The following is a 27,250-nucleotide window of genomic DNA, read 5'->3' as shown; positions in this document are numbered from 1 at the left end:
CGGTTCTGTTATCTTTCCCGATTCCCGCTCGCGACAGCCCCCCAACTGTGCTCCGGATTCCCCGGTTTTCTTGTTTTCTGTTGCCAGAACAAACGACTTGGAGGATGTTTGGACGGATTGGGGGCAATGCCCTTCGGTGTGCGGTGCGCCGACCTGCTGCGCGGAGGAATCTTCTTTGTGAGCGCAGATTCTCGGCCCATTCCTCCCATGCCAGCGCCCATTCGACTGTGCCCTCGGCCGCTTCGCCGTTGGGCAGTATCACCACCGAGCTGGATCGGATTTCACCTTGCTTCGAGATCAGTGCCGAGAGGATTGAAATCCTGGACTCCCCTGCCAGCTTCTACAGCACCCTTAAGGTATGATTGGACGATTGAGTCAAGTCAGGATTGGATGCGCCAGAGGAGAGCGTGGAGGGACTAAGATCAAGACATTCTCGTACATATAGAGCAAGATCCGCCACGCCAAACGACGCATCTACCTCTCGACCTTGTACATCGGCAAGACTGAGCATGAGTTGATCGCAACTCTGGACCAAGCGCTGCGGGAAAACCCCGACCTCAAGGTCTCCATTCTCACCGACTGCCTTCGAGGAACCCGCGAGTCGCCGGACCCCTCATGCGCATCGCTCCTCGCTTCGCTCGTTACAAACCATGGACCTGAACGTGTCGAAATCCGAATGTTTCATACTCCAAACCTGACGGGTCTTAAGAAGAAATGGGTTCCCCGCAGGATCAACGAGGGATGGGGTCTGCAACACATGAAGCTGTATGGCTTCGACGATGAGATTATCCTCTCAGGGTATGCTATACGTGTTCCTGACGTGCGCAGGCCCAATCACTGATTGCAAGCGTAGCGCAAACCTGTCCAACGACTACTTCACGAACCGCCTGGATCGATACCACGTCTTCAGCTCGAAAGAGCTCGCTGACTACTATGCCAGCATCCACCACGCCGTCTGCAGTCTCAGCTTCCAAGTGCTCCCGGATCCGCACAACGCCGCCGGATACCTCTTGGACTGGCCGAAGACCAATGGTGCTCCCTGCCCTCTGGACGACCCGCAGAAGTTCATCGCGTATTCCTCGACATTCCTAAAGCCCTTCTTCCAGCCCAACATCGACACCCAGAAAGCACTTGAGCCCAAGACGTCCACCCATGCCTACGTCTACCCGGTGGCCCAGTTCACCTCCCTGTTAAATCCGGACACCTCGACGGAATTCCCAGCCGTCACCTCCATCCTCCGTCTCCTCTCGACCTCTACCGCCTTCTCCGGTGCCCGCTGGCTCTTCACAGCGGGGTACTTCAACATCCACCCTGTCCTCTCCTCCCTCTTGATTGCCAGCACCTCGCCGTCACACACCGCGATCAGCACCCGCGGGACCGTGCTCACAGCCTCCCCGTGGGCCAACGGCTTCTATGGGTCCTCGGGCATCTCTGGTATGCTCCCCGCGGCATATACGCATCTCTCCGCCAAGTTCCTCGACCAGGTCGCCTTGGCCAAGCGCACGGATTCCGTCCAGCTCAAAGAATGGCGCCGGGGCACCGTCGGGGAGCCTGGTGGTTGGACCTACCATGCCAAGGGTCTGTGGATTACCCTGCCCCGGGAGGAATATCCCAGCTTGACATTTGTCGGCAGCAGCAACTACACCAAGCGCAGCTACAGTCTGGATCTGGAAGTGGGTGCCGTGGTCGTTACGGGAAACCAGACGCTCAAACGCCGACTCGGCGCCGAGACGGACTGGCTGCAGAAGGATTCCAAGGCCATCTCTCGAGAGGATCTGCGGCGCACGGAACGGCGGGTGAGCTGGAAGGTTCGTCTGGCCATGTGGATCACTGAGAAGGTGGGAGGGGCTTTTTAGAGATGATAGACTTTTTGTATACCCCCTTTTCGGCACTTGATGTATGTATATGTATAAATGATGTCGTCCCACTGTCTAATGATTACATGAACTATTATGCGGGTGTGTTGCTTATGTATGCATTCGGCCATTTTTAGGGTCTGTGTGAAAAGCAACCGATGAAGACTTTTGTGTTGACGTCTATCTACCATGCAAGGTGGGAAAAAGTTAAACAAAATGGTAAACCGAGACGCCTTTTGTGAGAGAAAGCCCGCAAATCTTTTATTTTTCCAGCCAGAACATGCCATGGGTAAAAGGTATCGTCGCAATCGTTGAAAGCATGTGCACACACACACGAAGTAGCAGCCATGAGAGAAAAATCGCCCTGCGGCCCCTCATTCCTCCCCCTATAATTCCACCACCTTACTTTACGCCCGTCCAGGGACTCGTCCCGAGGAACCCAGACGCGCCGGACCCAAACCCTGACGCACCTCATCCAGCATGCGGATGCCGATGGCCTCGTTGCCGTGCTTACCGCGCTTGTACTTGACACCCTTGCGCTTGGCCTGGGACCCGGTGTTGTCGTCCCAGCCGGCGAGGAAGTCATCCATGACCGAGGTGAAGTTGTGGCGGGGGTTGACCGTCTGCCCGTTGGCATCGACCAGACTGGGGGCCTCGGAGATGGCCGACATGCCGGTCATGGCAGTCATGCCGGTCATGCCACTGACCATGGACATGCTGTCGTCGAACTCATCCTCCTCGTCCAGCGCATACAGCTGCTCCACGCGATCGAAGCGATCGTCCAGCAGCCGGTGGCCCTCGGTGCGCGCCAGGGCCGACGAGGTCATCGAGTACGCCGAGGGGTTCGTCAGGGCACCCTTGCGCTTCTTGCGACGGATCGGCGTGCCGCCGACCGTGAACACCGTCGACGCCAGCGTGCTCTGCTGCTCGGAGGGCACGACACTCGGGGCGGCGGCGGGCACGGCGGGCTTGGCGACGCCGGCCTTGACGTCCTTCTTGAACTTGGCGAACTCGCGCATCCAGCCCTGATCCTCGGGGTGCATGTCCGGCGCCGGGGCGTCGTGTTCCGGCATCATCTCCTCCGCATCGCCGCCGGCCCCGGCTGCAGCTCGTTTCTCGTACTGCGCCTTGGCGGCCGTCGTGTCCGTCTGCACGGGCGCCTTCTCCGTCGCGTCCGACTCCCACCCCTCATCATCTTCTTCGTCGAACTCATCGTACAGCGTATCCTCCCAGTCACCCTGGTCCATCTCCTCCGCCCGCGTGGTCAGCTGCCCGAACAGATCGTCATCGTCCGCCTCGTCGACGTACTCCTCATCCTCCAGCGCCTCCAGCACCTCGCGCAGCCGCGGGTCCATGTTCGGCTGGAAGCCCGCGATCGCATCCGGCACGTTCTGCTGGTCCTGGTAGGTCGGCTTCCGCGAGAACGCCGTCGCCGTCGACCGCATCTCGCTGGGCGCGTAGCTACCCCCGAACTCACTACCCTGCCCGTCGTCTAGCGACACCTGCCGCAGCGCATCCTCCAGCTTCATTTTGCCCTTGTTGTTGTTGCCTGAGGCGGCCTGGTTGTTCTTGGCCTCGACGAAGTGCGCGTCCCCGGCGCCCGTTCCCAGCTCCCGCAGGTGCTGCATGTAATCATATTTGGTGTCGTCGTAGAAAATGCCGTAGTTGGCCGCCTCGCCTTCGTTCTTGCGGACGGCGCCGGGGCCGAATTGCTGGGTCAGCGTCGCCAGGTTCTGGCCCCGGTGGGCGTCGGCGGCGGCGCTGCTGCTGGTAGGGGCAGGGCCGGACACCGGAGCGAGCACGCGGTCGTCGGCGCCGGGATCGTGGATGAGAGGGTCATGTTGGGAGCGGTGGAAGAGTTGGTAGGTGGTTGCGTTTTTCTTGTCGCTGGAGATTGGTGGGTTAGTGCTTGGATTAACCAGTCCCATACAGGGGGGGAAAGACTTACATCCACTGCTTCCGGGGAGGCATTTTGAGTGGTAGGTCGTCCGAGGACAAGCGTTGGAATTGGGATGATTGGAAAATAATCCGAAGATGCAGCTTTGGGCGTTGGGCGAAAATTCAAGAAATTCGTGGGGGAGATAAAGTCACGTGGGTGTGCTTATCGAGGACCCGGTGGGTGCGCAATGCGATGGGCTCTATACAAACACACGCTGTAGACTACAGGAGATGTAGTGGTCTTGAGATGTTGATGTAGGACTCAATCCTCCAATTGAACTTTCGGTCTGCTTTTCTCAGCATTCGACTTCCACAATTGTTGCCGATGCTGCAGAGACCAAAAAAAAAAAAAAAAAAAAAAAAAAAAAAAAAAGAGGGGAAAAACAGCTCAGTGCTGAGTCAGCCTTATCTTATCCGCGCGGGGCAAATCTGATTGGGCCAAAACCCGCAAGTGGGATTAATTCTTCTTCTTTTCTCTTCACTTCACCTTTACAAATCATCCTGCAATTAATCTTCCCCCTCCTCAACTACATCTACCCCTACCCTTTTGCCCTTCTCCTTTTCCCTCTACCCTCCCTTTCCTTCTATACCTCTTTCCTTTCCTTCCTCTCCCTTATCTCCCTCCTCTGAACTGCTCCGCAGTCACCCTTCGCCACCATGGTGTTGGCCAAATCCAAGAACGCCGTGGGGCTGGGCAACAGCCTCATGAAGGACCGGTTTGGCAAAGGCAAGGCCTCGAACCAGAAGAAGGCCTCGCACAACGCCGGCATCGTCCGCAAGGACATGAACGGCGACACCTACGTCACCAACGCGCAGCAGGACGCCTCGTGGGTCAAGATGCGCAGTATCACCGAGCAGGCGGCGCTGGACGAGTTCCTGAGCACCGCCGAGCTGGCGGGCACCGACTTCACCGCCGAGAAGATGAACAACGTTAAGATCATCCACGCCGACCAGAAGAACCCCTACCTGCTGTCCGCCTCCGAGGAGAAGTCCGCCATCACCAAGCACCGCCAGAACCGCGGCCGGCTGACCGTGCCGCGCCGCCCCCAGTGGGACGCCTCCACCACCCGCCAGCAGCTGGAGCAGCTGGAGAAGGAGAGCTTCCTGTCCTGGCGCCGCGGCCTGGCCGAGCTGCAGGAGAACCAGGACCTGCTGATGACCCCCTTCGAGCGCAACCTGGAGGTCTGGCGCCAGCTGTGGCGTGTCATCGAGCGCTCCGACCTCGTCGTCCAGATCGTCGACGCCCGGAACCCCCTGCACTTCCGCTCGGAGGATCTCGAGGCCTACGTCAAGGAGCTCGACCCCCGGAAGCAGAACCTGCTGTTGGTGAACAAGGCCGATATGTTGACGGAGAAGCAGCGGGTTATGTGGGCGGACTACTTCGATCGCCATAATATCAGTTTCCGGTTCTTCTCGGCGCACCTGGCCAAGGAGCAGAACGAGGCCCGTCTCCTCGCGGAAGGGTCTGGATCGGAGAGCGACAGCGAATCTGATGAGGAGGAGCAGCAGCAGGAGCAGGATTTGGCGAAGAACACCCAGGCCATGAACATACAGGACGGCGAAGCGCAGCGGGAAGAACATGACGGCGGATTGGAGCTGCCTTCTTCGTCCGCCAGCAAGCTAACGGAGATTCTCAACGTGGACGAGCTGGAGGAGCTCTTCCTGTCCAACACGCCCGACACCCTCCCCGACAACAACACGGCCGACGGCGAGCCCATCAAGCGGAAGACGACCATCGGACTGGTCGGATACCCCAACGTGGGTAAATCCAGCACGATCAACGCGCTCCTGGGCGCCAAAAAGGTGTCCGTGTCGGCCACCCCCGGTAAGACCAAGCACTTTCAGACGCTGTACCTGTCGCCGGAGATCATGCTGTGCGATTGTCCCGGTCTGGTGTTCCCCAACTTCGCGACCACCAAGGCCGATCTCGTGGTCAACGGTGTCCTCCCCATCGACCAGCAGCGCGAGTTCACAGGGCCGGCCTCGCTGGTCGCCCAGCGCATCCCCAAGCACTTCCTCGAGAACGTCTACGGCGTCAAGATCCTCATGCGCTCCGTCGAGGAAGGCGGCACGGGTACCCCGACCGGCAGCGAGGTGCTGCGCGCCTACGCCCGCGCCCGCGGCTTCTCCACGCAGGGTTTGGGCCAGCCCGACGAGTCGCGCGCCGCCCGCTACGTGCTGAAGGACTACGTCAACGGCAAGCTCCTCTTCTGCCACCCGCCCCCGGTCGACGACGGCGGCGCGCCCATCGACCCCGCCGAGTTCAACAAGGAGCTCTACGACCTGGCCCACCTGCCGGAGCGCCGACAGGCCCAGCTCGCCAAGATGATGGCGGCCGACCCCCTGGGCGCCAACGTCGACCCGGAGACCCTCTCCCTCCTCGGCGTCACCGGCACCAAGCAGCAGCCCGTGCAGGGCTCGCTCGCCCGCAACCTGGACAGCGGCTTCTTCGGCCCCGGCGCCTCCTCCTCCCGCGGCCAGATGATGCTCCCCTTCAACTCGCAGTACACCGAACAGGGCCAGCAGATGCGCAAGCAGCTGACCGGCCGCAAGGAGCGCATGATGGTCGCCCTGGAGCGCGGCATGGACGTCTCCGAGGTGCGCAGCGCCAACTCGAAGAAACACTTCAAGGCCAACAAGAAGCGGGCCAAGAAGGTGCGCAAAAATGGTGCCACTGAAGATGATTATTAAGTGGTGGCTCCGGCTTTGTTTCCTTTTGGCTTCTGGTTGACTCGCGGGCGAGTGCGGACGTTGATGATCTTGTGTGTGTCTGTGGTATTGGATTTGGATGAATCATGAAATGAACACAAAAGCTGTGGGGTGGGGGTTCCTTTCTTAATTTCTTATATCCCGGTATAAACTACATCTGTCTGCGGTTTTCTTCTTGTTTATGTTATCATGGTCTATGGGTTTTCGTTATTACTTCGTGCATGGGGAATGAGGCTATGAAATCTTACATACATTTCCGATATACCTTGACCCCATGGAGTTCTTCCTGGTTTTCCTGAGTATTTGCAAAAGGTATCAACCTACTTCATTCAACCAAATATGCGAGTAGAGCAAACAAACATGAGAACCCAAAACTACAACCGGCCCTTAATCTTCAACCCGGTCTGGCTCAGCAACCTCTCGCCCTCGCCGCGCTGCCAGTCCAACTTCTGGCGGATCTCGGCCTTGCGGTCGCGGTTCTCGCGCTTCCCGAGCTGCTGCAGATGCACCTCGTCGGGCCCGTCGGCGATGCGCAGCGTCCGGATCAGGGCCCACATGTACGCGAGGGGGGTATCCTGGCAGACGCCGGCGGCGCCGTAGGCCTGGACGGCGCGGTCGATGACGGCGAGGGCGGTCTGGGGGACGAGGACCTTGGCCTGGGCGATCTCGCGGAGGGCGGACTTGGCGTCGCCGAGGTCGATCTTGATGGCGGCGTTGAGGACGACGAGGCGGGCGGCGTCGATCTCGATGCGCGAGCGGGCGACCCACTCGAGGATGACGCCGTGGCTGGCCAGGGGCCGGCCGAAGGTCTGCTTGCGGTCGTCGTTGATGCGCGCGATCAGCCACTCCAGCGCCTTCTCGGCGGCGCCGATCGTGCGCATCGCGTGGTGGATGCGGCCCGGCCCCAGCCGGCCCTGGATGATCTCGAACCCGCGGCCCTCGCCCAGGACCAGGTTGGCCGCGGGCACCCGCACGTTCTCGAAGCTGATGTGCCCGTGGCCGTGCGGCGCGTCGTCGTACCCGTACACCGTCAGCATCCGGTGCACCGTGATCCCCGGCGTGTGCGCCGGCACCAGGATCACGGATTGCTGCTTGTAGGGGTCCGGGTGGTCGGGCGCGGATTTGCCCATCACCAGGTAGATGGCGCAGCGGGGGTCGCCGGCGCCGGAGGACCACCATTTCTTTTATGAAATGGTGGTACAGTCAGTTTTTGGCCATGTGGTGGTGGTGATGATGATGATGATGACAGTAAGAAACATACCGATCCGTTCAAGACATACTCATCCCCTTCCCTCCGTATATTCAACTGGATATTCGTGGCATCGCTCGACGCCACCTCCGGCTCGGTCATCAGAAACGCAGACCGAATCCGGCCTTCCAGCAGCGGCGTCAACCATTGCTGCTTCTGCGCCTCATTGCCGTACTTGGCCAGGACCTCCATGTTGCCCGTGTCCGGGGCGGCGTTGTTCGTTGCCTGAGTTTGGTGGCTGGGTTAGCAGCTTGGCCTTGGCCATAAATCACTCTCTCCAACTCTTGATGCACGAGAAACAAATCCCCATCCATCAATCCCACTCAGCCCCAACCTCACCCCTAAAGCAACTCCACCCAAAAGAAAAGAGGGACCTACCTCGGAAGCAATCAGACTCTTCCCCAAATACTCGGCCATGAGCCCGTACTCCAGATTCGAGAAGCCGGCGCCCTGGGCGAAGTGGTTCTTGGGCAGGAACATGTTCCACAGGCCGAGCTGCTGGGCGCGGGCCTTCAGGGTCTCCATGACGGCCGGGTGGGTGGTCCATCGCTGCTCGCCCTGGCCCAGTTGGGCCTGGAAGACGGCCTCGGCGGGGATGCAATCCTTCTCGACGAATTCTTCGACCTGTTTGTGGTGTGTTAGCAGTCTGAGGTTGAGCTGGGGGAGGATGGGGGGCCTTGGGGATATACCAGGTCCAGGGTCTTCTTGGCGCGGTCGCTGACGAAAGGGAGGGCGATGGGGGGGATGCGTGTGGAGGCGGGCATTGTTGATGGCGTGGTTCTTCTCTGGAGTTTGCTCTGGAGTTTGGGTGAGTGGTTCTTTGGTTAGGTTAGTAGGAAGAGTGAAGAATGAGGGGACAAGAGGAATGGACTTGGAATTAAAAGAAAGGAAGCGTGTGGATCAGACGATGGAGTGGAACTAGTAGTTATTAGAAGAAGGGTTGGAAATGCGGAGAGCGACAGAAAGCGGAGAAGATGCCGATCGGGACCTCGGCTGATTTGGTGGATTTGGTGGTGGTCATCCTACTATGGCTACTATGGCATAGTTACTGTACCCGAACTACACTCCATCATGGACATCATATCATAAAAACCCATTGAAAAGTAGCATATCAGCAAACCATTGAATTAAAAAAAAAAAAAGAAGAAGAAGTCATCATGATAATAAAGAATCCCCTCAGCTCCAAAGTCCAACCAACCCAACCCCAGAGAGTCATGTCCATGCCCGTCCGTAATCTTCCCAAATCCAACCTCGGTTGATTTTCCCCCCAGTTTTAAACCCTCCATGATTGAAGTTTCATCAACAAAAAACAAAAAACAAAAAACAATTTCATCCCAAGCATGACAAACAATCCCGAACGTGAAGGAAAAAAAAACGAAGGTTACCAGAGCCATCCAGCAAAGGGGCTAGACGACAACCAGGTCAAAATAAGAAAAAAATAAAGGTAAAAAAGGAAAGGAAAATCTCTTCTCCGGCGACCCGCGCGAGAGAGAGAACAAGACACAAAAGAGAGGTCTCTACCCCATAAACATCAACATCCTCTTATGGTGGGGCAGTGGTAGTCTTAGACCGCGCTCTCGGTATTCTCCTTCTCCCGCTGAGCCTCGGCCGCCGCCGACTGTTCGAAGTTCTTCTTCCCCAGCTTGGCGAACAATGATTGGGGCTTGCCGGCACTGAATGGATGGAAGGATCTCGCTGTTAGTCTTGAGTTCATCCTCCCAAAATAGCTGAGGGATCTGGCACAGCAAAAGAGACAGATCACAGAGAAACATACTTCTTGAAACGCTTGCCCTTCAGGTCGCTCAGCTTCTTCGAGCAAGGGCTCATGAGTTCGTCCGAGGGCGACACGTAGCTGGCTTGGTTACTGCACGCGTTCCCTCGTTAGTGACATGTTCAATCACACAGCAAATCAACCCGGGGCAGATTTTGTAGTGTACATACCTTTCTCCGCTGGCCAACTTGCCCTGCAGCTTCTGGCGGTGGTAATCCATCGAGTTCATCGGCCTGCCGGTCTCCTCGGCAGTGCCCAAGTGCGTGTTGGTGGAGCGGTCGGTCAAGGGTTGAGCGTCCATGGCGGTGATGGTGGGTGTGTGTTGTGGAGGAAGTGGGTTAGGAGAGATCTGGGTTGTCTGATAAACGCGTTGGAGAGGAAGTTCTTCAAGTGGTGGTGGAGTGGAGGCAGAGAAAGGCAGAGAAGGCAGAGAAGGCAGAAAGAGAGAGGCTCAAAAGGATAAGCAGCGGCCGGCCAGCGGGAAAAAAACCGTGTCGATTGTTGGCATGGCAACCACCACAATGAGATCATTTTCCAGCATTACTTCATTCATTCACGCACGCATTCAAGCCATCCTTGATCGTCATCCTCTCTGAGCAAATTAGAATTAAAATACACGGTGCTATACGTGGTCTAGTCATCATCGTGCCGTGTCCTGATATACATATGCAAATATACAAACAACCTAATCCACGCCGGCCCAATAAACAGACAGATCCAGACGCACAAACAGAAAAGACAAAGGATGAAGTTGACCTGGAAACACGCAGGGACAGACAATCAGAAATGCCGATAAGCTTCCTCGGCCACCTATCATATCCCTGCGCTTCTATTTGCCACTGTTCTACCCCAAGCCAGGCATTCATCGCCCTGGCGAGTCATCGACGATTTCCACGGGAGACGCTTCGGATCCAGGGTTGGTGCTCCCCTCACGCGGGAGATCAGGTGGGCTGCTACGCGATCGCTGCACCGGTGGAACCACCTCCGGCAATTCCAGGGTACTCCCTCTTCGCTGTTCCGGATCCTCATCTTCGGCCGAACTCAGCGCATCGGAAACGGGCGTGGGCGGCGAGTACGCCAGCGTTGGGCTGAGAAGCTCGTCCTGCGAGTCTTCGGACAGGTTCCGTCGATGGCCGCCGGTGCGTCGGCAAGAAGACGTCGCACGCGTTGACGTCGGGCTCACCATCGGAGAGCCGTACGGAGGGGACGGCGACGAGGACGAGCGCAGACTGTACGACCGCGTGACCATGTTCTGCACACGAGGAATCTCAATGTACCCACTCGCGGTGCCCCGCGCAAAGAGTACCAGCCCAAAGCAGAAGAGAATCATCATGCTCTGGATAACCGCCACGCGTTTCTGGAACACCAGCTCGTCCGCCAGCACGCCCAGCTGCGAACTGAGCGAATGGATTTCTTGGTGATACTGAATGCGCTGATGCTCAAACTCCAACGCCACGCTCTTCCATACCTGATCGTATTGCTCTCGAACCTGCTTCAGCTCATTCAACACTGTCACATTCAAGCCCTCCAGAAATGTCGACGTCTTCGTCAGCTGCCGCTTCTCGACCTTATCAAAGGCGTCGCGCAGGATGCGTGATTGTTCTTCGATGTACTGAAGCGAGAGACTGGAGTTGGACTCTAGCATCTGAAGTCGTTTGTGCACTGACTTGAAAAAGGACTCTTGCGTAGTTGGGTTTGCCGACGGTGGCTGGGTCATACTCGACCTAGTCGGTTCCGCTATACTGCTGGGTTCATCCTTTGGTAGCACAGTAGACTTGTTGTCCGCTTCCGTTACGACGTTAGGGGATGCAGTCTCGGAGTTCGCAACAGTCATTGAGGATGATGATGAGTCCGTTGTAGTTGATCCCGCCGCACTCGTCACCTTTTGTTCTCCTAGCTCTCCGGACAAAGCTTCCTTGCCTTTTCCCGAAGCCACAGTATCCTGCGCCTGAGATGGAGACGCTTCGTTTGACACAGATCGGTAGGGCTGGGGCTGGGCTTCCACTTCAGGTCCAGCACTAGTCGCTGGTGCTTCTTGGTCGTCACAGGTATCAAGAAGCCCCAGAAGCTCACGCAGCTCTGGCACATCCATGTCCGACCCAGACTGGCGACAAGCCTCATCTTCTGAGACGCCGGTCGACACCGTGTCGACCGGCTCAGCAGTCGCTGGAGTAGGCGCTTCCTCAGCCGTAGCTGTAGCCTCGGAATCCGGCGCCATAGGAGCCGGCACCGTTGATTCTTCGGGTATCTCCTCCTCATCATCATCTGCGGGACTAGCCTCCCCATCATGCTTGTATTCCTCCAACATCGTGGTTCCATGGATACGAATCAAGCTCAACGGACAGAAGAACTCGTTCCCGTAGTGCGTGAGAAACTCAATCTTCACATACCGCGCCCAGATGAGCGGATTTTCGACCGCAAATGCCTGCACCTCCCGCGTATTGCGGGCCTCGTAGACCCCCAACTCGCGCCACTGGTCCAATTTGGCGGGGTATCGGTCCGAGACGCTGACCCGGAACGTGTGGAAGATGGAGCTGAAGAACTCGTAGTTGGCGAGCACGACGGTGTCCACCAGGATGTCGTCGCACAGCTCCAGGATCAGGAATTTGTTCTTCGCCCGGCACTCATTCAGCATGTAGCTGTCCTTGTTCTCAATGAGCACGGACGACGACCCGCTGCACTCCGGGTTTGTCTTGAGCACCGTCGCCGCGCAGTCAAAGGACGCGTAGTTGAACCGTTCTTTGCAGGTCGTCCCCGCGTCCTTGGACCGAGACACCCCGGCCTGGGGCATGCCCTGCGCCGGTCCACCATCAGCGCCGGCCTCGTGTCCGGCCCCCGGTATCCGCTCGCCTCGCGCCTCGGTGGAGGACGAGACCATCGCAGTCCACGCCGTGGGCCGCGTAGCCTCGGGCGTCGTATCTGCGCCGAAGCCCCCAAAATCCAGCTCAATCTCCGCATCGTCGCCTAGCGAGTCCAGCGCATTGTTGATCCCCGTGGGCCGTCGCCGGTCCTCCTTGCCCTGGGCCACGCCACCACGGCGACTCCCGCCCACATTCTCCGCGGACTGTCCCACCTTAGCCAAATTCTGCTTCTTCCAGTCTTCGAAGGACAGGAACTTCGCATTGTCGAGCGGAGAATCCGTGTCGAGCTCCTGGTCGGACCGGTGCTGCTGCTGCTGCTGCTGCTGCTGTTGTTGTTGTTGCTCGTCCGCCGAGGTGGGACTCGTGGCCGCCTCATGACTCGAAGAGGACGCCGACACGGTCACCGATGCGGCCTCTGCTGCCACCGAGGGCGTCAGGGAAAGGATATAAGTCGCGGCATCGACCTCGGAGCGCTGAAGTCCCCATCGTGTCTCGATGCAGACAGGCCACTGGATCAGCTGGGCGCCGAGTTTCAGGGTATCGGGCGTGGGGCAGATTGATGGAGGTTGATTGGCGGCGACCCCGTCAATCCAGGTCGAGATTAGAGTCATCCAGGGAATCCATTGTGTTGCCGTCCACCCGGCCATTTTTGGGAGGCAGATTTCCCTTCAACGCCCAAGGGGTTGCCACTCGGGGATGGATGTCTTGAGTTGAAATTTGATTTTGTGTCTCGCAGCGCCGGGAAGGGCGATTGTGCGGAGTTGTTAATCGCAGTACCTAGCAGAGTAGCTTAGTGTCTCTCCGCACCTCAACTAGAAAGAAAAATGGGTTGACCGCCACACAGGCGCGCGCATTTTCTGTGGAGTCCGACGAAGAGATCACGTTTGTTTGTGATTCAGTGTACAAGTACTTTCGGGATTTTTCTGGGTTGGGCGAAGGAAAGGAAATGCAAGGATACAACAAGCACCCTTTGTTGACCTTCCCCAGCCTCTTGTCTCTCTCTCTTTCTCCCTGTCCTGTCAGCGAAGAAGAGAAACACTCCGGCAAATGACACGTTCTGCCAGAACTGAAAGAGGGGACTCCGCAGTGGAGACGACTTCAGCTTGGCTCACCGTCAGTCCACTCAGTCACTGGAAGAGGAGAAGAAGAACAGGAAGATTAATCTTGGAGGCCAGACTGGCCGAAATTACGGAGTAGGTAAGTATGCGTCAAAAACACTCGACTCGACTCGTAGTCAATGATTCGATCGTCATCGCCCACCTGTTTTGCATTTCTCCGCTTTTTCCACCGCCTGCCACTTCAGGGAGCTCGGATCCAGACCCCGGCGGGAGTGGCCACCCCGCCACTGGGCATGCCCTGGTCCCTGAACATGCATGCATACATACAGTAACTAGTCATCATTATTAGTGAACAATGCTCCACGACCAGGCAAGAAAGGTCTCTTCATGCTATCCGCAGCTACGCACCTAAAATATGGCTGAAACACAGCTCCGGAGGCTGGCGGAACTGGGCGAGATGGCCAGCTGCTATTGGTTCGGTGTGGTTGTATACGGAGTGTACAGTAAGTACCCGACAGCACTGACTGCACAGTACATGAGCCCTGTAGCTACTAGCATCATCTACGCATTCTCCCCTCTTGCGAGAATCCCCTCACTATGCCTGCTTGTTTGGACGTCAATATACATGAGTCATTTTTTCTCTCTCTATATCATGATGCGTCAGAACGCATGAAGCCATCTCTCCCCATGGAACAGTGAAAACAGAGAGCCCAGGCTCCAGAATATCACCAGACAAAGATATAAGAAGGCCCATCAGTTCACCTCACTTTCTCGACAGAGGGATCATCAACACTCAAAACAGTGAACTACCCAGAGGCAACCGAATACAAAACAGGCACCCTAACTCTAGACCCCAATTTGCTTCACAATGTCAGACCGCAAGGTGAGTATCATGCCAATGATCTCTATCCCCGGAGTATTCCAACGGCAACTGAACCCGAAACAACAAAAAAGAGAGTCTATTACACCTGGAAGACCATCGAAGCCTGGGAAAGTAATGATAAGCAAGCGACAGAGTAAGGATTCCCGCTTTCCCGTGGGGATCCCTGATCATGTTAACCCGGTCAACCTAGGATAATCAAGGCGGACACGAAGCAAGATGTATGGATCTGCAATAGAGCCCTGCCTCCCACCTGTTATCCCCCGTATGTGGTCCTAGAAATTGTGCCATGGTTTCTGGAAAGAGGACAGGATTCTAACTCTCATCTGCTGATCAGGCCTATGACGACCGAAGGAATCGACAAATTGAAGGCGCTGGACGATATAGTTGTTCAAGAGATCGAGGAAGAGTAGGCGCCGGCCGTACCTAGATCAGACCACTGCGCTCAGCCATACTCAAAGTGGACAAGGATATGTACTCTGTGGATTTATTTTATCACTGGCATGATTGGAATACTCAGTCTGCACTTATCAATGATGGCCCAACCTTGATCTAGTTCGTTTCATCTTCGTAGAACACGTTAGCAGCTCGAGGAACTACATGCTGCGCGACGCTGGGTCACTGAGATATTTCTCATTTCTACAAGCGTGTATCTACGGCGGCGCCTCTACGATGTTGGGAGAGAGAATGTCTTCGAATACTAGAATCACTTTTGATTCCTGTCGCATTGTTGCTTGTCGAACCGCCTCATCACCACTAGCTACTCAACTGTTCCGGCTAATTACATGTAGTACACAGATGTCCCAGTCCAGTCCAACAGCCTGTTCCAGGGAAGATAGAGCCGACCAAAGAAAGAATGGATGAAAGAACGACTGTTCGTCTTGTTCATTGCTTTTTTCATGTGTAAGAACCGGGTAAAGGAAATAGCGCCACGGCCTGCTGCACGCCATCGTCGTCCTGCGTCGTCGTCCAACGAACCCCCAAGCATTGAACCTTTTGTTTTTTTCTTAAAAAAGAGAAACATAGAATTTTTGAGCAAGGGGGAAGGGAAAGAAGAGTGAATAAAAACAACTCAAACACTCCAGTAAGAGGAGAATCCCTCCAGTTATCAGTTGATGAGTCACTTTTGACCTGCTCGTCACCGCCACTGCTGACTCCGTCGAATAGTGTCATATTATACAGAATAGGAAACAGAAAACACTGACAGATAGATGGGCACGGAGGCCACATACATTCTATAGGGTAAGAAGAGTGAAGAGAATATAGGTTTTGAATGTGAATATAAGGTCGCCGGGCGCCAAAATGCTGGCCTTGGCGACCGCATGGAGAAATGCATCGGAGCAAGAGTGGAAAGGGCGAAAGCGAAAACAAGTCGGAGTATTGGTTGGAATGTTTATTTATTATTGTGTTGCTCTTCTCAGCGACATTGGACGGTACAATAGAATGGAGAGGAACGTCGGACGCCGGCACCAGAGGTGGGGCTAAGCTCCTTACAGATGAAGGTCGTGCCAGCCGCCGACAAGATCGAGGTCCTCGTCGACGCTGCCATCGTAGTGGTTCGCAGCCTTGCTATGGGCGGCCTTGGGAGACTCCCAGGCGTCGCGACGCCGCCCCTTCTCCTGGAAGGGACGACGCCGCCGCTCCCGATCCGGAGGAGAGAACGTCTCTTTCTTGGCCCAAGAACCATAGTCGAAGCCCGAGGACCCTAAGCCCCAATCTTTCCTCCAACTCATATTGCTAGAAAACTTCTTTCCGGAAGAGGTCTCTGGGGACTTGAAGTTCCTCCGACGGTCACCAAGGGCTGACCATTTGTCGAGGCTTGACTTCTGCGGGGAGCTGTCGGGGGACTGAGGTGGGGTTTTGATAGCAGTGATTCCCGCCCTCGGATCCCACGACTTGGAGACAAACTTCTCGGTGTCTTCGTGCGATGTCTCCAGCTGTTGGGCGCGGACGTTGAGGAGAGAATTGCTAACAACTTCGTGCAGGCCAGTCAGGGGTCCACGAAGCTCAGGCGTGCTGCTTTCATGACTCCAGCTGCGTGAGTTCTGCTCGCGACGCTGCTGGTAAGCCAGGTCCTCAGCTTCAGATTCTTCCTCCTCATCCCAAAGATCGCTCCAGCTCTTGGAGATCTGTTCCTCCTTCTTCTTGCCAAAGACCATGGAAAGAGAAGGCAGGGGCTTCGTAGCATTGCTTGGCAAAGAGCCGGTAATAGGGACGGGATCGGAAGGAGGTGGAAATCGAACCTCGTTCTTGCGAAACGGAGGAGACCGTAAAGATTCGCCCATAGCAGACTCCAGAACGGAAGCCATGGATGGGGTACCCTGGTGGACAGAGAACCACGAAGTGCCAGCAATTTCCGAGGGAGGGAAAAGGTCTTCGGTGTAGCTCTCGTTGTCGGGAATGGCGGAGAGCTGGCGGAAGGTCTGGGGAGGGCTGGCTTGAAGAGCTTTGGCCCAAGGGAAGGAGTCGCCCTGGTTGACGTGAGGGCTCTGGATGGAAGGGGTCCGAAGCGGCTCCCGGTTGGCACTGGCGGCAACCACCTCGCGGTCGTCCGTGCAGAACTCGTCCAGCGCGTCATCATCTGTCGTGAACGTGACAGCACGCAAGATGGCTTCGCGAATGCCAGAAAGGGAACGCTTCGTAGGGTCAATGGCAAGAGCAGTCCTCAGGATTTCGAAGGTATCCTGAGACATGTTGGGGAAGATGTCGAACAACGATTGGCGATCCCGTACGTAGTCTGCGTAGAGGATGTCGGATTCCGTCGGCGTGGCGAAGGGATTCCGTGCGAAGAGAACATTGAGCAGACAGATTCCAATCGCCCAGACGTCGGCTTTGGCGGGGGAATAGCCGACAGTGGAGGGATCGTACTGCTCGGGAGCCATGTAACGATCACTGCCAACGCAGGCCTCGTGGGACCAAGCCTCCCGAGTCGCCAGACCGAAGTCACCCAGCTTCATGGAGCCATCCTGCATCAAGAAGATGTTCTCAGGCTTGATGTCACGGTGGTATAGGCCGTTCGCGTGCATGAACTCCACTGCGCTGACAAGTTGCAACATGAAGTCGCGCACGTGTTCGGTTTCCAAGGGACCACGGTTGAGCCGGATTGCTTCGTACAGGTCACCATTCGAGCAATACTCCAAAACGAGATACATATGGGCATCTGTTTCGAAGGAATGGATGAGGTTGACGATGTTGGGATGAAACCTGAGACGTCTGTGGCATTCCAGCTCCTCGGCACGGGCATCATACGGGGAGGGGTTCGACGGGTCACCCGAGGAGGACTTGGTCATGCATTTGATGGCGACATCTTGGCCAGTCTGCAAGTCCTTTGCCAGGAAGACCATGCCAAAAGATCCATGGTTCAAGGGGGCGACGGTGCGGAACCGTCCGTCCAACAGCTGGCCTTCAACAAAATTGTTCTTGAGGCACTCCATTGTTATGTGTATACTCTAACAGGACGATGTTCTCCCAGAGATAGTCGTCGAGGTAGGATATAGGAACAGGCTCACTTGATCAGAGCGTGTTTGAGGTAGTCGGTTGGCAAGGCTCGAGTTAGAATTAACCTCGAACGATGTGGCTAACAATGAAGTTCAAAGACTATGCCAGCTCAAGTTTCCAAGTAGATCTTGGCCACCCAGATCCAAAAGAGAAGAGTCGGAAGGTGAGAGGGGGGGGGTGGGGAGGAAGAAGAACGAAACGACAAAAGGAACAAGTGAGTTGTCGGCTCAGAATTTATCGTATAAATACCGGAAAGTCAATAGGATATGATGACAAAAGTGAACAAAAAAAGTGGTGAGAATGAGTAGGCGCAAGGCGCAATTCAGAGATACCCTGGGGGGTTTTCGAACGACGATAGGAAATTGGTTGTTAAAGACTGTTATGAGTGCATCGGTATATCGTTTTCACAAATAGGGGCCCACGGCCAAAGGCGAAGATAAGTATGTTGCGAGGAAAGAATGTGATTGAAGTGAATGGCGACGTCCGGCGGTTGGACAGTTGGTCAACAAGGAAATGACGAGGAAGAACGCTGCGTAGATATCGTAAACACCAAGAGTATAACAGACAAGGCTCGTAACAAAGAAAGGCCTTCCAACACCAGGCTGAAGGTCGGGAAAAAAAAAGGTCGTGACTCGAAGGAGAGGGAGCGGTCGAAGACTATCGAGTCATAGAATGACCGATGGATTATATAGTCCTGAGGGTTGAGTAGGAAACTATATAAGGAGACCGAGGCTTTGGACAACTGGTAGGTAAGGTCTTCTGTCCCGTGAGTGGGCAAGCTGAAGAACCGAATACCAGCACCCGGCCAAGGTTGCGCGGCGAACGGATGGACAACAAAGCAGTGTTGACCTCAGAGCGGAGCGACACCCTCACACGTATTGTCTGCAATCGAAACGTAGCAAGGCTTCAAAGGACAGTCTGCTGTAAGGTCGTGGGTCCGAGGAAGCTCTCGACGTGGTTGGCTTGGGAGCACGGATGAGTCACGGGGGGTAGGTGTTGGGAAGGCCAGGCAAAAGACGAGACGCCGAGGGAAAGAGGTTCGATCAAGCTGTTGGCGACGAAACCAGTGCGGGTTGTTCTGAAGTAGAGCAGGTGGAGAAGATCACGACGTTGGTCTAATCAGACGAAGGAACTTGTCAAAGCACTGTATCGTGTCGCAACGATGATGAGCGAAGAGGAGCAGATGGAATAAGAGCTAGTGGGAGCGGTAGGTTGTTGTCGAGGACGGGGTGGCGAGTAGTCGGGAATCGGTAGTCGGTAGTAGATAGGGAGTATCGGGTAGGAAGGTGCAATGGAGCTGAGGAGTGAGGAAGGTGGTCGGATGAGGTTGTAGAAGAGGTTGACAGGAGGAGGCGAAGCGAAGCGTAGTGAAGAGGGAGGTGGTGAAGGGTGGAGGGGAAGGAAGAAGGAAGAAGGTGAAAGGTAGAAGGTAGGAAGGTAGAGTAGGATGAGAGAGAGAAGATGGAGAGATGGAATGCAGATGAATGGGGGAGATGATGACTAGGTAAGTACGGAGAGGTAGGTATGACTGATTGACCCGAGTAGTTAGTTAGTTAGTTGAGAGGTGAGTGACTAACCCAACTAATTGGGGGGAGGTGGGCGGGCGCCCGCGATAGGGATAAGGGGAGGTTTCCGGATGAGATGATAGCACTTCGGGACACCACTAAACCTAATTAGGGACTAGTAGGAGGGGCGAAAGTCCAGAGTCAATAATAATAATGAATGGAAAAATGGGGGGGGATGGAGGTTGAACCCAGTGTGCCTCCCCAAGTCCCAAGTCTCAACTGTGGCCTGCATGAGGGGAGGGAAAGGAAAGTGGAAACTGGGCGAACGAGCGAGAACCTCCTACGTCGTTGTCGTGCCTTGGGTATGGTATGGAACCTACCACAGTACCGATGGGTGGCTCGGCCAGCCAATAACTGGCACTTTCCATACCATACCAATACCTGACTGCCTGCCGGCCTGCCTGCACAAAGCACTGCAACCCGAATGGAAGTTTAGGCAAGGTAGTACCTCGTGGTAAAAACCGGTAATCGTCTGCCGAGTCTACCCAATCTCACCTGAGCATCCGTCTCCACTCCACCTTGTTTACTGGTACGTACATGAGCATACTTACTTACAGTACTCCGTACTGTACTATGGAACAGTGAGTGAGTGAGTGAGTGCGTGTCTCTCACACTCACTCAGATGATGGATGCAGGTCGAGAAACTGAAGCCCGTTTCCGGCCAGATGAAGCTCCACTTCCACTTCCACCCTCCCCTGAATGATTCATCCGTCATTCTAATCCACGTACGTACTCTTCACTATGTCTCCGGCCCTGGCAGCCATCAAAAACATCCGCCCGGTTTACTCTGGATGTTGAGTAATAAGATTATGACTGGCAACAATTCAATGATGAATCAGCAAGCTCCATCGCCGTCGTCATGATTCTTTCTTGTTGCTTACATGTACAATTCTCCTCCCCCCCTGGTGTGCAAAGGTACTCCGTAATCAATCGGGGGACCCTTGGGATTGTTGATGCCCTCCCCCCCTGATCGCGGTACTGTATCCCAAACCACCCCAATCCATGTTGCAACACCACCACCACCACTAACAACAACAACAGCTCTGGCCTATCAGTAACCCTAGAGCGAAGAAAAGAATGGATGGGCTGGATGAGATAATCATGAATGAGCGGTTGCGTGACTGAAGTTGTATCTTACATAGTACGTACCAGACCCGACAGTACGTTAAGAAGTTAAGCTAATTAACGGTCATGGTAAACAACCCGACCGACTCTCAAAAGGACAAACAACAAGTATGAGTAATGGTTTCAGCAGCGTTCCAGTCCGCGACCCTGTCTGCCTGCCTGCCTACCTGCCTATCATCACCCAGGCACTGACCACGCATTCTTCCCTTATTTTTCGAATCCATCCACTCGCAAGTCGCAATCCACCTTCCCACCCCCCTCCCTGCCCTGCCAGGTTGCCGGGCCGTCAAAAGCCCTCTTGTGTCTCCATTGAATGAATACTCCGTACACAACGCCAAAATATGGAATTGCCGTGCGGAAATCAACTTGAGTTACACATAGTTACTGTAGGGGTGTAAACAATTGAATAATTGATTATCTAAGTAAAGAATTAGCTATGGTAAGTTACTGGTAAGTTAACGTTTACTATAACCTGTAATTCTGTTCGGGGATTGCCGCGACAGCACGCACGATCCAGACCGAAAGTCAAAGACAATAAGAGATGGAGCAGAAAGTTGGCCACCACCACCGGCCGCCGCGCCCGACCTCACTCACCCAAGGGAACCCTTTTGAGTCATGGCCCGTGGGCGAACAAAGAGTGTAAAAAGATTCCACCCACTCGAACTGGCGTGATCAACAACTCATTGCTTTCAAGGTACTCTGTAGTTAGCAGCTCTAGCTCTAGTCAATTGGGGTAGGCATAAAGTCAATTGATGCACTAGCAACAAGCTGCTGAAAATATTCTACAAAGTACTATACAAACACTACAACACTACACCTGTAGCCGTTCAAACTAAACTGTCGAGATAAGAGTTCAATGGATGGGCACCAAGACCGCCCCGTCGCTATGACTAAGGTGAGGTTCCTGCAGGTCCAAGGAAGCAGGGTCTCGCGGGCCCCATCGTTATCGGGAGGAGGAAGAAATCCTGGATTATGATTATGATTATGATTATGATCAGTATGATAAACCGTCTCTCTTTCCCTGTCAGTATGTTTGAAAAGTATGCCAAAAGATGGGAACTACACGGTAGAATGCCTCCCGTGTCTGTCAATCCATTCAACTTCTGTCACACGCACATAATTGATGATGACAGGCAGCGAGCGCCATACCGGTCTGTGGTGATGGGATGGGCAAGTTAAGCTACTGTGTATACTCCGTAGAGAGTGTCGGTTTATCCCCCTGCCCCTCCCCTCCCCTCCCCCCTTCCCCATATTTCGGACACTCCGTAATGCGTAACGCCATCCGTGATTCAATAATGAATGAATGATCAAGCATCTCGTCACAAAACAGACCAGACACCAAGCCACTTACTCTGAAGACCTCATCTCGGAGACCGTAAACCTCTCTCTCACACAGACCAATTCGATCTAGATCGATCCACCTGGCATTATTCAAACAACAATCATAAAGGAAAAAGCACCGCTCCGCTTCCGACCGGCAAAATCGGCGACCGACAGAAAAGATGACGATGTTTTCCATTTTCAGCCGGGAATAAAATTAGTACTGTACATACCTAGACTCCTAGAGAGAATTCCCTCGGCCGATGGCGGAGCAGGGTGGCGACTTGACGACGACAGGCACCCTAGACTCGTTCCGGGCAATTTGTGGGTCACCACTCACTCGCACCCACTCATGACCACCTCCAATCACCGATGACCGGAGTCACACTATTCCCAGGCTGCATGACGCCAACCCCGAGCAAGTAACAAGTGGGCGGCGTCGTGGCCAATAATTGCCCCATCGATTGGCCCCGAGTCAACGCAGAAGGGGGAGGAACGCAAAATGACGCCCCGGGGGAGGGCCTGGACGATCATCGACGATCGGGTCGCGGATGTATGGGGAAAGCGACCGATGGCATACTGTGTAATTTCGAGAAGCACTTGAGACGGTGACCACTGACCACTGGCCACTGGCCACTGACCACTTAGTTTAATATCACGCTTGACTATGACTTTGGAGACTAACAAAAGTTAGTTAACACTTAAATTATGCTCAGTAATGTGTGCCAAGTGACCACGAGGGAAAGAGAGTCATGTGTGTGTGTGTGTGTGTGTGTGTGTGTGTGTGTGTGTGTGTGTACATACTTAGAGTTACCTGGTGGTCCTGCAGTGACCTGAATTTACCTACAAAAAGGCAGGCAGGCAGACAGGCAAAGAGGACTTACAGTACATACAACACACTGTATGTATGTACAGTACAGTAACTATAGGTGGAGGTCGGCATAAAAAGACTGGGGAAATAATCACCGTTTGTGTTGTTGCACAACTTGCTCCTGGTCCACGTTGATCCTGTTTGTTTACCGCGCGGGATTTTAGATGGGTCTGACTTTTTTGCCTATCTATTCTATATGTAGGTGAAGTATTACATTTATTATCCGTCGGTCTTGTTACAGAATTTTGCGGGGATGTCTGAGGATGATTACGTCTCCAGGTGCGCATATGCAGGTGGATGAAAACAACAACACCACCAACAACAACCAGTTGATGCATTCGTGCTCGACCTGCCGCTGTTGACGCTCGGAGACATAATCCCCCAGAGCCGACCAGTCAGTGAGTGGCCTGCCCAATGGCCAGTCAGTCAGTGTCCCCAAGTAGCTGTAGGTCGAGCTGGTGGCAGCGCCCCGTGGCTGGCATGTTTCCGGGGCTGCATTGCATGTCTGGCGGTGAGCAGCCGGTGTCTTAGTGGCTGCTTGACCGCCTCCTGCTCCGGTGTTGGCTAAGGTTTGGTCCTTGCAGCCTGAACTGATTGATCCACGGCAAATTCTCAAGCTGCGTGAGTCTTGATCATGCAAGCAGAAGAGAAAAGCGTCTACGTGGAAGCTTTCTGACTAAACGATAGAGGCCGTGGGGGGGAGGAAGGAGGGGAGCACTCCCCCACAATTATTCATAGTAGTCCAGGCACTGATAGGAAGAAGGGCTTTTTTTTTTGCCCGCCAGGTGGCTGATTTCACACGGGTATCACGCGATGCCCCGGCTGGGACCACACCACCTATCTCATTCCATGCTATCATCATCAACAACAACAATGTGAGTACGGAGTAGTTTTTTGTAATGAGTTGGTGGCTGGCAGACTGGCTGATCTTCCTCCCCATTACTCTCTCGGATCCTCTTCGGTTCCGGCAAGTTATGATCGTTGCCTGTCTGGCCCGCTATCGGATACTCTCTCACAAGTCACCTGGCACTGCCGCCCCTCCATAGAGTTTCTGGCGAGTGGCAGTGGTGTGGTCACCCATGGGACACGAAGCGGACACGATACAACTTGCGGATCCCCAGCCTGGAGACTCGGTAGATAAACCGGACTTGGGCTGAAGCAAGAGAAGGTTGGGGTGAACCTTGGATGGGCTTATCAGTGATTAGTTACGGGGATCATCAGCCGAGCAGATAACCACGAATCCGGGTTGGCTGTGTAAGAGAGACTGTGAAACGAATGGACGATAAGGTGATGTTTTCGTTCTGTTCTCCTCTGGGTCTGGCGATGGGTATCGGTAGATACTACTCTGGGTATACTCCCCGTTTTTGTCGTTGTTGTTGATTAAGTGATGACACAAACGATTCTTTCTGTGCACCCCGAAAGGGGACAGGAAGCCACTGAGGTTGGGAGATAGATAGATAGATAGTACTGATAGTAACAAGCAGGGTAGCATGGGCCACCAATTGGCAGGGTCATTACTGTAATGTGAGGAATAGAGTTCACTCCCGTTCCTCGTTGATTGATTGATTGATTGATTGATAGACGGAGAGATAGGAGAGCTGACCGAACCCAGCTACGTATCAGCATTGAAGTCAAACCACCACCATTCCACCCACTTGAACAATGTGCATGCCTACACACACACATATTTCCGAGCCCCAGGCGAGCGGGATCGTACCTTTAGTCCCCGGATCGGCCTCCAAACGATCCGGTTTTTCCGGAGGAGCACGCGATCAATTAGGTGGGAACACTAAAAATCATGATGAAGTTGCGAAAAGTTGCATCAGCTGGGGGGGGGGTGGAGGATCAGCCCATTAGACTAGAGTGTAAAGTTAAGTTGGATTGGAGAGGAGCCGAAATCGATAGCGTGAGTCGAATTGGTGGATGGATTGGAAAAAACGACTTCCCCAAATCGTGAGTCTGCAATTTTTACCCCGCACGATCTGCGGTCTGGTTCCACCTTGTGCCACTGGCTCAACCTCGCTCAAGGTTCGTTTCCGTTAACAATGAACAATTCCTTCCACTCTTCGTCTAGAAACACCGCGGCAACCAGAGATATGAGGAGCAGAGTATGAGGATTTCGTGATCGTCTACCGTTGCATTTCAGACCCGGTGGCAACTTTCCCCGGATTTCGCAATCGAGTCTCATTTTTAGGTCCTGTCTCAACATTTTACAGTTTCAAGTCGGTAGTCCGGCAACAGCATACAACATAAGTCAACCAAAACATGCTCAACTTCAGTCAAGTGATCAATTGACTAATATGGAGATCATGGACTGAGATGTGACCCCTCGACCCTCAATTCGCTCTTTCCGGAGACCTGCTCGTCTCGAATTCAAGTTCACACAATTCACTTACCAAGTCAACTCGTACTTCGTATCCATCTCCCCCAAATGAGCGATCGGACACGGACCATGCATATCCCATTCTGCACCTCAACCACAGAAACCAAGGCACCCAGGCACCGCAGATATGTACCAACTATAAGTATATGTAGTGTACATACCCGGTGGCAACTGGTTCTACAGTACATAACTACATCCTCTCTACCCGCATGCTTGATATGTTATATGTAACATAGCAGCAGCAGCAGCAGCAGCAGCAGTGTCCCCCTTGCCCCATCCTCCCCCCACCTCACCCACTTCTAAATGTACTGTACAATGTAAGAACTGTAAAGGTAGATAACCAAGCCCGATGACGAAACTCCAATGCACAATGCACAATGTACCAGCAAAGGGAGATAGGGGCAAAGAGAGGGAGAGAAACATGAAGAATCATTCGGATGAAGAAGACCGACCCGACTCCAAAGGGGAAGAGAGAGAGAGCGAGAGAAAGAGAGCGCAGTCCCATCCCTTCGGCTTCATACCTATGCAAGGCGGCATTGGGGGGAAATCCCCAGTACTTCAACAAAGTCAAACAGTTCAGTTTAGTTCAGTTCAGTCCAGTCCAGGAGATGCAGTGGTGGTGCATCAAATGTCTAACACATACAGTAAGACTGCCTGTCTGTCCACTTTGCAATTGAGCGGTTCAATTGGCCAGAGGGCGCGAGGGGCGATGTCAAACGGTTTTTGTTTTCTTGGTTGATGTTGGCTGTGATGCAGGATTCGACTTGTGTGTGTTTGATCTACAAACTTCGTTCAAGGCCATTGCATTCGATCAAGTGTATCAATGGTTGATTGATTCAGACGGACCTCTGCTTTCACAGTCTTCTATTGTCAATGTTTGTTTCCGAAATTGACCGGCATATTCAACAAACCACAGGTGGCAGCCACCATCCTCAGGCAGCAAGATTACCCGCTCTCCCTCCTCTAAAGTAAACTAAACCAGATACAGATCTAGGTATCGATATCGATATCGATATCGACATCTAAATATACATCAGCACACACCACCCATTTGTACCACCCTAGCCCAAAACCACCAAACGTCCAGAGTCTAGCCCTTCTCCATCCCAATCCCCATCCCCATCTATCTGAAACACACATCCCCAAACCCTTTTTCATCAACAAAAACTTCCAAATCAAGGGGGAGGGGGAGACGCAAGTCCAGCGCTTCGATGCAGCAGCAGCCCCCCAACAACCTGCACATCTGGCCTGTTGTTTGCTGCTGCTGCTGCTGCTGCTGTGCGCAGGCCTTGCACGCCACACACACACACACACACACACACACACACACAACCAGACCAAAAGTACAGCAAAACCTCGCGCCCCACCCCCCTTTCGGAAAACAGCGAGCGTTTGCGTTTGCTTGTGTTAGCCTGCTGATTGTTCCATTGTTGTCCTTGTGCACGGACTCGGCGGGTGGGAAAGTACTGTCCGCTGTACGCCGTGGGTACTACGGAGTTCTCGATGGAGCTGCATTGCTGTAGCTGGAGCTGGAGCTGGAGCTGTTTACCTAGTAGTTATGTGCGCCATATATTTGAACACTGATAGTGCTGAGCTGTACTAAGGTATACACCCAGTGGCATAGTCCAATCCTAGTAGATGACTTGGTAGCTACAAACAGTAGGTCAACATTGAGTTCGCGTCTCGCCTTGGATCACCAATGTACTGTACCTACTATAACAACTGTACTGTGTACAGTACGTGGATAGCTTCGATGTCCTCCATTCTTCCAATCTCACATCCCAGATCGCAGCACTCAAAAACCTTGTACAACATTCCGATCTCACACATGCAGATATATCCTCACGTCAACAGGCTTTGGGATTCTATGTGCCATATGTGAGGGGGAGTGCCGCGACCAAGGAGAGTCTACTTAGTCCTATTCTCGGCTTTCTGTATACCTGTCTTCGGGTGCATCCATTTTGTTAAAGTTTGTGCGACAAAGATATTCTCAGTGTGTGTGTGTGTGTGTGTAGTACATGCTTTGAGTTCATACCAGCTTGCGTTCTGAAGCTGTAAGTCGATCGCAGATCGGCTGTGGGATGGATCTGATTGTGGAGCTGTGCGCGTATGCTGCCCTGCGAGCTGCAGTGTATAGACTCCAAGGCTGGTCTGTGGGTTTGAGTA

The 27,250-nt window shown here is 54.1% G+C and overlaps 6 protein-coding genes across 6 annotated transcripts; 3 read left to right on the top strand and 3 right to left on the bottom strand.

Moving 5' to 3' along the window:
* The first annotated feature begins 55 nt into the window (after window positions 1-55).
* Window positions 56-1,960, top strand: BO66DRAFT_361024 (CDP-diacylglycerol--glycerol-3-phosphate 3-phosphatidyltransferase). Its single transcript, XM_025645023.1, has 3 exons — window positions 56-356; window positions 446-798; window positions 854-1,960. The coding sequence occupies exons 1-3, from the start codon at window positions 105-107 to the stop codon at window positions 1,854-1,856; spliced, it is 1,608 nt and encodes a 535-aa protein (XP_025498257.1). The 5' UTR covers window positions 56-104; the 3' UTR covers window positions 1,857-1,960.
* On the bottom strand, window positions 1,961-3,871 carry BO66DRAFT_385500 (ribosome biogenesis protein LTV1). The gene is made up of 2 exons (XM_025646145.1): window positions 3,805-3,871; window positions 1,961-3,743 (listed from the first exon to the last, which is right to left on the bottom strand). The coding sequence occupies exons 1-2, from the start codon at window positions 3,825-3,827 to the stop codon at window positions 2,264-2,266; spliced, it is 1,503 nt and encodes a 500-aa protein (XP_025498256.1). The 5' UTR covers window positions 3,828-3,871; the 3' UTR covers window positions 1,961-2,263.
* A 420-nt stretch (window positions 3,872-4,291) lies between these two features.
* On the top strand, window positions 4,292-6,770 carry BO66DRAFT_396184 (ribosome biogenesis GTPase LSG1). The gene has a single exon (XM_025648411.1). The coding sequence runs from the start codon at window positions 4,452-4,454 to the stop codon at window positions 6,483-6,485; it is 2,034 nt and encodes a 677-aa protein (XP_025498255.1). The 5' UTR covers window positions 4,292-4,451; the 3' UTR covers window positions 6,486-6,770.
* Window positions 6,771-6,877: 107 nt separating this feature from the next.
* BO66DRAFT_415911 (uncharacterized protein) lies at window positions 6,878-13,031 on the bottom strand (the record flags this gene model as incomplete). The annotated part of the gene is made up of 7 exons (XM_025649565.1): window positions 6,878-7,684; window positions 7,765-7,977; window positions 8,131-8,428; window positions 9,527-9,616; window positions 9,694-9,881; window positions 10,494-11,485; window positions 11,543-13,031. 7 exons carry the CDS (start codon window positions 13,029-13,031, stop codon window positions 6,878-6,880), a joined length of 4,077 nt encoding a protein of 1,358 aa, XP_025498254.1.
* Window positions 13,032-14,057: 1,026 nt separating this feature from the next.
* BO66DRAFT_475788 (uncharacterized protein) lies at window positions 14,058-14,735 on the top strand (the record flags this gene model as incomplete). Its single annotated transcript, XM_025653275.1, has 4 exons — window positions 14,058-14,325; window positions 14,397-14,458; window positions 14,516-14,587; window positions 14,660-14,735. Exons 1-4 carry the CDS (start codon window positions 14,311-14,313, stop codon window positions 14,733-14,735), a joined length of 225 nt encoding a protein of 74 aa, XP_025498253.1. The 5' UTR covers window positions 14,058-14,310.
* A 947-nt stretch (window positions 14,736-15,682) lies between these two features.
* On the bottom strand, window positions 15,683-18,025 carry BO66DRAFT_240538 (putative serine/threonine protein kinase). Its single transcript, XM_025642858.1, has one exon. The coding sequence runs from the start codon at window positions 17,754-17,756 to the stop codon at window positions 15,813-15,815; it is 1,944 nt and encodes a 647-aa protein (XP_025498252.1). The 5' UTR covers window positions 17,757-18,025; the 3' UTR covers window positions 15,683-15,812.
* Window positions 18,026-27,250: the final 9,225 nt, after the last annotated feature.

The sequence above is a fragment of the Aspergillus aculeatinus genome (genome assembly GCF_003184765.1).
Source record: "Aspergillus aculeatinus CBS 121060 unplaced genomic scaffold BO66scaffold_80, whole genome shotgun sequence".
NCBI classification, from domain to species: Eukaryota; Fungi; Ascomycota; class Eurotiomycetes; order Eurotiales; family Aspergillaceae; genus Aspergillus; species Aspergillus aculeatinus.
The sequence above is the reverse complement of the archived record's forward strand: the minus strand, read 5'-3'. Positions and strand labels throughout refer to the sequence as shown.